This window comes from Gossypium hirsutum, chromosome D02 (assembly GCF_007990345.1).
Source record: "Gossypium hirsutum isolate 1008001.06 chromosome D02, Gossypium_hirsutum_v2.1, whole genome shotgun sequence".
NCBI classification, from domain to species: Eukaryota; Viridiplantae; Streptophyta; class Magnoliopsida; order Malvales; family Malvaceae; genus Gossypium; species Gossypium hirsutum.
In genome coordinates this window covers 71888936-71895845 of record NC_053438.1, presented here as the reverse complement: position 1 = coordinate 71895845, position 6910 = coordinate 71888936, and the positions used below count along the sequence as shown (strand labels likewise).

General features: G+C 33.7%; 1 protein-coding gene across 5 annotated transcripts; it reads left to right on the top strand.

The window, feature by feature from the left end:
* The first annotated feature begins 1857 nt into the window (after positions 1-1857).
* Positions 1858-5801, top strand: LOC107908566 (probable magnesium transporter NIPA3). 5 transcript variants are annotated; one of them, XM_041089303.1, is made up of 10 exons: positions 1858-2172; positions 2319-2589; positions 3320-3376; positions 3668-3758; positions 3831-3991; positions 4097-4224; positions 4328-4465; positions 4849-4941; positions 5167-5272; positions 5355-5801. In XM_041089303.1, the coding sequence occupies exons 2-10, from the start codon at positions 2439-2441 to the stop codon at positions 5462-5464; spliced, it is 1035 nt and encodes a 344-aa protein (XP_040945237.1). In that variant the 5' UTR covers positions 1858-2172; positions 2319-2438; the 3' UTR covers positions 5465-5801. The 5 variants fall into 5 exon arrangements, with proteins under 5 accessions (XP_040945237.1, XP_016691267.1, XP_016691265.1 ...); XM_016835777.2 differs by having other exon boundaries at positions 1891-2172; positions 5340-5801; XM_016835778.2 differs by having other exon boundaries at positions 1858-2589.
* Positions 5802-6910: the final 1109 nt, after the last annotated feature.

Below are 6910 nucleotides of genomic sequence, written 5' to 3'. Positions count from 1 at the left end.
TAAGAAAATGCTTTGTACATCCACTAAATTAGTAAATATTAATGGATAGCAGACTTGTTACTCTGTTTTGGATATTCATAATTGCAAAAGAGTCTGTGATGCTTTAGAATTGGAATTTGCGGATAGCGATAAAATTATGAAAACTATGGTTTACTCAAACATATAATGCATTTAATGGGTCGGAATATCTTAAAATTCATCATGCTAAGAACATTTTTTTTCTTGTAATCTCTCTGACTTGGTATTCAGGGGCCAATAAAACAGAAGCTATGAAATAGATTAGTGTAAGATTTTGTGGCATGAAATGGAAGAAACAAATTATTTCTTTATTTTGCTGATGTGAAAATGACAAACGTTGTACTATTTTCGTATTCAGGGGCCAACAAATACAGAGTGAGTTTTTTAAGTTGCTAATTAGAATGGATAAACTAATAGTTTATGTTGAATTCATTAAGTATTATTTCAAAGCTTAATATTTCTCCAAGGACCAAGAAGTTCATTGCTGTAAAAGGGCTGAAAGTATTGGTTCTTTTATGGTATCCAAAATTTGCAATCTGAGTATATGACGCAAATTCTTTTATTAAACATATACATATTTATATTATTGCTTTATTTTGTGAATGTGGAAATGATCGAATGTCAATTGACAAGTACTACCACTTTATAGCTTCGACTGAGAAAACGCACGTATGAAGTGATGGTCGAGCAGCGTCACTGCATTGATCGAGACTCGTATTAATTATTTATACCTTAAACGGCGTGGAAATTTGGTAGAAGATGGAAATAGAAACCATTCGACTCGAGAAGCAAATCGAGCGACAGGCCAACATCATAGTCTATATCGCTATCACTACACCGGCATTGGTACTTTCAACTTTAAAAATTGATGAAAGACATTAGCCGATAAGGCAAGGCGTCGCGCCATTCAATCGACTAATATTAATTTATTTTGAATGCGGGAGAATAGATAGAGCAATACGTGGCTAGTGAGGCAAATCCTAAAAAATCTTACAAGTAGAAATTAAATTATAATTTTATAATTGTAAAAATATAATTTATTATTTTAATAATTATATTTTATAATTTTAAAGATTAAATTAAATTTTTATTATTTTTAAGAGGTTAAAATGTAATTTTATTTTTACTAATTTAAAATTTTAAAAAATTTAAAGAGTTTAAATGAAAATATTTCATTTTAGGGGAGAATGAGACCCCCTAACTACGTCACTATTTCACAATTGGCATGCATGAAATACGACGAGATCACCTCAAGAAATTTATCATCATTTCGATTTTGAATCTTGATGTGCTGCAATGGGAGAGATTTTGAATTTTGATGTGATGCAATGGGAGAGAGTGATTCATCTTCGAGTTTTTATTTCTTAAAATCAATAAAAGTATCATAAAAGCTATTGTATTTAGAGTCGAATTGCATTGTCTATTTTACTTTAAAAATAGTAAATTAATCTTTATAAGTTAAATTAAAGAATAAACTGATATTTCTGTTAAAAATTCATCCATTTCTATTGTTAAAAATTAGTCATTATATATTAGTATAAGGTACACATGATAAATCATGTGTCATTGTTTGGTTATTCCGTCAATCACTTCAATTTTTAATAATACAAATAGATGAAATATTTAATAAAAAATTAATTTACTCTTTAATTTAATATATAAAAATTAATTTACTCGTTTTTACGTAAAGAGAGCAAAATACATCCCGCCCCTAGCATACTGCCTCAATAATACTTTTAGCTTAGAAAAATATTTTAGAAAAATATTAATTGATAAAATAGTAATGATTAGAGATAGGTAGAAAACATATATATCTTATCTTAAAAAAAGGATGGGATCGGATATGCGCCAAATATTGCAAATAAAAAAGAACAATAGAAGGCTGTGATGCGATCCAAGAAGTTTTTGTCTCTCACAGTCACAGCCAAAACAGCTGTTTTTCATTACTAATTGCCTCACTACTCATCCCATCCAACTCAGCAATAACTCGTCTTATCTCACTCCTCCCCTTTCTCTCCTCCTCTATATTTTAAGCGCCGACAACCATTTCTTTCTTTCTTTCAGATTTTCTTCTTTCCTCAGCTCAGACTTGTCGTTCCTTTCCAAACTCACTCCGCGTCAACCGAGTCAAGATTCTTTTCCCAACTCACCATTGTAAATACTAATACGCTTCTTCCTCTATCTCTCTTTTTTTTCTCGACTGATATTCCACCTTCGCTCTCTTTTTTTGAGGGCCGAGATCTGATATTTAAAACTGCTCCAAGCTTATTTTTTTTGGTGAAATTGGGAATTTTTTCCAGATCCATGGACTCGTTTTTTTAGACTCAGTCCGAGTTCAGACCAAATCGGTGATCGTTGCCGAGTTTTGGTGACAGAGAATATAGTTATTAGGATTTTTCATTTAAGGTAGGGTTAAGAGTATGGCAGCTGTGCGAAGATGGAGCGAGGGAATGTCCTCAGATAATATTAAGGGTTTGGTTTTAGCCATTTCTTCCAGTTTATTTATTGGGGCAAGTTTCATTGTTAAGAAAAAAGGCTTGAAGAAAGCTGGTGCTTCTGGCGTCAGGGCAGGTACTGCAATTTATCAAAAGTTTACTTCTTTCTTGATGATTTGATTTGGGATTTTCTTTTTTCTTTAGTAGAAGATAGGAATTAGGCTTAAATAATTGTGGGATTCTGTGAATAATTCTTTAGTCAATTTAGAAAAAAAAGAAAGGAATTTTAGTGAACTGTAAATGATGGAAATTTATTTGCCCGCCCTGTGAATTCAATTCACCAATGTGGGAATTAAACTTGTATTTAGTAAGTTAGTTCTTCATAAAGTTAATCATTTTTATATGCATCATTTTGATCTTGGTTTTGCATGTCATGTTTGATTGTACTTCTCTTCTAACTTGTTGATTATAAATTGTTTACGAAATCCAGCAATCTGTCCAAGTTTCTTTATGCAGAAATTTTGCATAATGTGTGAAAGAAAGATACGATATGTCTGTATAGAATGCAGTTGGAGAAAATGATATGCATTGAATGTTTCAAATTTCTGATGATCTTTGGTTGGCTTGTATGTTTTGTTGCTATTGAACCAAGCTTTTTCTATTCATTGTATATCTGTGTTTATTGCACTAAGTTTTCTGTTGTATTGCAATTACACGATTTTGTGTTTATCTCAATTATCTGAAGAATGTTTGGATGCTTTTGCTATCATTTAGTGATTTTCACCTTTTCATTCTTTACAAGGAGGTTTCATTGTTCTTATGCCTTATCGATCCAAATGACATTGGTTTTTCTGGTTTTTACACAGGAGTTGGAGGGTATTCGTACTTGCTTGAGCCACTTTGGTGGTTTGGCATGATAACAAGTGAGTTTTATCCATTTCTCATTGATCATTAACACAATATCTTATGGATATTTCATTCCTGTTTGGAGCCTATATCATTTTTTCATTCTTTACTTCTTTTCCAAATATTGTCCCTAAAAGATGATATTATAAAAGCTACCTTACACCATTTAAAAATGGGATGACCTTAATAATGTATTGTGCTTCTATAGAATGCTGTTTTTGTTAGTTACATTCCATGTTACATCTTAATATTCAGGAAGTCATCTAGACAAAGAAGTACTTAATTCTAATTGTTAATTGTTACAACAGTGGTCGTGGGGGAAATTGCTAATTTTGCTGCTTATGCATTCGCACCAGCCATCCTGGTCACTCCTCTTGGTGCACTCAGCATCATTATCAGGCATGCAAATATCTCACTCAAATTTAGGTTTGGCATTTAAGCGTTCATCGTTAATCATCACTTCTCATGCAGTGCGGTACTTGCGCATATCATTTTGCGGGAAAAGTTACATACTTTTGGGATTCTTGGTTGTGCTTTGTGTGTTGTGGGCTCAACAACAATTGTGTTGCATGCTCCCCAAGAACGTCAGATTGAATCTGTAACAGAAGTTTGGGATCTTGCTACAGAGCCAGGTTGCATTTTCTTAATAATATTGTTCTTAGCTCATAACATTATTTTCTTTTCTAAATTGTTGAACTGCAAACCAGTAAAATGAATGTACCTTGATCTTCTTGCAGGATTTTTGTTTTACACAGCTCTGGTCTTAACAGCTGTCTTTACACTTATATTCCACTTTGTTCCACAATATGGACAGACACACATTATGGTTTACATTGGAGTTTGCTCTCTCGTGGGCTCCATTTCGGTATGCATCAGTACTAGTTTATTGCTTGCTTAATTCTGTGTGCGTTCAATGGTATTTCCCTTTTTCCCCTCCAATTCCTATTTCTAAGGATGTTCTTTGACAGGTCATGAGCGTTAAAGCACTTGGTATTGCCTTGAAGTTAACCTTTTCAGGAATGAATCAGCTTCTGTATCCGCAAACTTGGGCCTTTACTTTAGTTGTGGCTTCTTGTGTGATTACCCAAATGAATTATTTAAACAAGGTAATGGTTACACATTGCCTTTTCTTCTTTTGGTACCTTCTCTTTCTCTTTTGATGTCTACATTTTTGTCTTTATTTTGATTAATTTTCGTAAGGCCCTTCAAAGAAAAGGAGACGAAAGAAATGTTGCGAATAAGTGGTGAAAGATGCAAAGAGGAAAATTTCATTTTCACCTGAAATGTTGCTTTCTGATATTTTTGCTATGGTGTTCATAATCATTTATTTAAATTTTAATTCAGTTTAAATATATCTATTCATTAGTTTCTAATTCCGTGAAATAGTGTCCCTTTTACCTTTGTTTGTCTTGCCAATTTTTGCTAAATTAAGACTTCCGGTTCACTGTCTGATTCCTTTCTTATTATTATTTTGTCTTCATAATTGCAGGCGCTTGATACTTTCAACACAGCTGTTGTTTCTCCTATATACTATGTTATGTTTACATCACTGACCATTTTGGCTAGTGTCATCATGTTTAAGGTAATTTCCAGTCATTGATGGTATCAGAATGGCACTAATTATAATGTTTAAAAGAGCTTAATTGATACTGTCAATTCCGAGTTGCAATTCCCTTGTTCGATATTATATAGTGGCCCTGTTTGTGACTGTTATTATATTAAATCGAACTTCTTTCTAGCTTTCTGGTGGTTGAGATTGCTGTTGATTCCTTTGAGCTGCTCCGCTATCTGTTTTTTCTGATATCAGGATTGGGATAGGCAGACTCCAACTCAGATTATAACAGAGATGTGTGGATTCATAACAATCCTTTCGGGAACTTTTCTTCTTCACAAAACCAAGGACATGGTCGATGGTATGATCTCATGAAACCTTAATATACTGTCAGTCATGCCTCTTTTGGCATATTAAACCTTTGATAGATTATGTTCAATCAGGTCCAAGTTTGACAACTTCTATATCAATGCGATCGTTAAAGCATGAAGAAGAGGATGGCTTTGATGAAGGTGTCCCTCTTAAACGGCAGGATACATCGAGAATACCTTAATCGAAGTTATAAGTCGTCATTGCTATTCCTGCAAAGCTGAAATAGCTCTTGGGGAGAAAACCCTCGATACCTCAATGATATTGTAATTTTTTATCACCCAACTTATACCATCCTAATTCATTTTTTTGGAGGTACACAAGAGGAGGTGAGATTTTCATTGGCCTTTTTCCATTTTATTATAGTCCCTTTGGCTTCGAGATGCTAGACTATATAGATTTCAGCTTCTGCCTTGCGTACACTATCACTCTATCCCCAGTTGGTTGATACAGAAGATATGGCCAAATGTAAAATCTTGAGCACAGTGGTTAATACTTATTGTTATCCTTTTGCTTTATTATATCAACAATTGGATGGAATTTGAATGCTGATATATCTTATAGCCATTTGTTTGAAATGGCATTTGAATGCTGATGCAGCTTTTATCATGCATGCATGGTCAATCCAATATCCCAAGAGAAGGGAAAGTTGGATAGGATATTACCTCTCACCAATAAAAACCAAAGGTAATATAATATGGATTTAATCAAACCCAAGAGAAGCGAGTCTTAATATCGTGAATTTTGTTAAGATGATTAAAATTAAATCGTGGCTATATTTATGCAAGTAAATAAAATATTGGTTAAAATAGTAAACTTGAACATTGTTTCAATTTGAATATCATATTTATATAAAAATATAATTTTCACAATAATATAACATTGTTAATTTATTTTTTAATTATTTCTCAAGTAAATTGATGTCTCAATTATCGGAGGGGTCAATAAAACACTATGACCGTCAAGAAGCTCAAAGCAAAGCCGAAACACAACAGAAGAACCAACAAGCTGAGGTGGGTGAAGACGCTGGAGCTGGAGGCACCTACATGGAATGCAGGCGCAACGTTTCTCTCTCTTCCGGCTGCCACGCCGTTGATGGGCACAACGAATTGTTGATATAATAAAAAGCAAAGGATAACACTATGACATGCTACTGTAGCAAGTGAATAGAAGGGAGGGATCCTTGCTTATGGATTGAAATGAGGAAGTGATGATCCAGCTTGTGGCTACGGGCCGACATAATAATGGAGGAGACTATTGTAACAAAAGTTTCCCGATTCGATGCTGAACCCCCATCAACGTGGAAGTGATGAAGAGAGTGAAGAACGGTCGGAATTGGACAGTGAAAGTGAGGGAGTTGAGATGATAAATGGAAGAGACTTGTAATAATTTTTTTTCCCGATTTGATGCCCGACATAGTTAGAATTTTTATTAGTTGAGGGCTTGAGGCTCCTTTGAAAGTCAAGAAGTTTTAAATAAAAAAATGATAAAACTAAACCATATGATCCATTTATATATTATATAAAAAATTGAAATAAGTGCCCCTCCAACAAATGATTGAAGGGCACATATTCAACGTTATTGCAATTTTTTAGAGGGTGAGCAAAAGAGGGGAAAATATGTAGCGTGC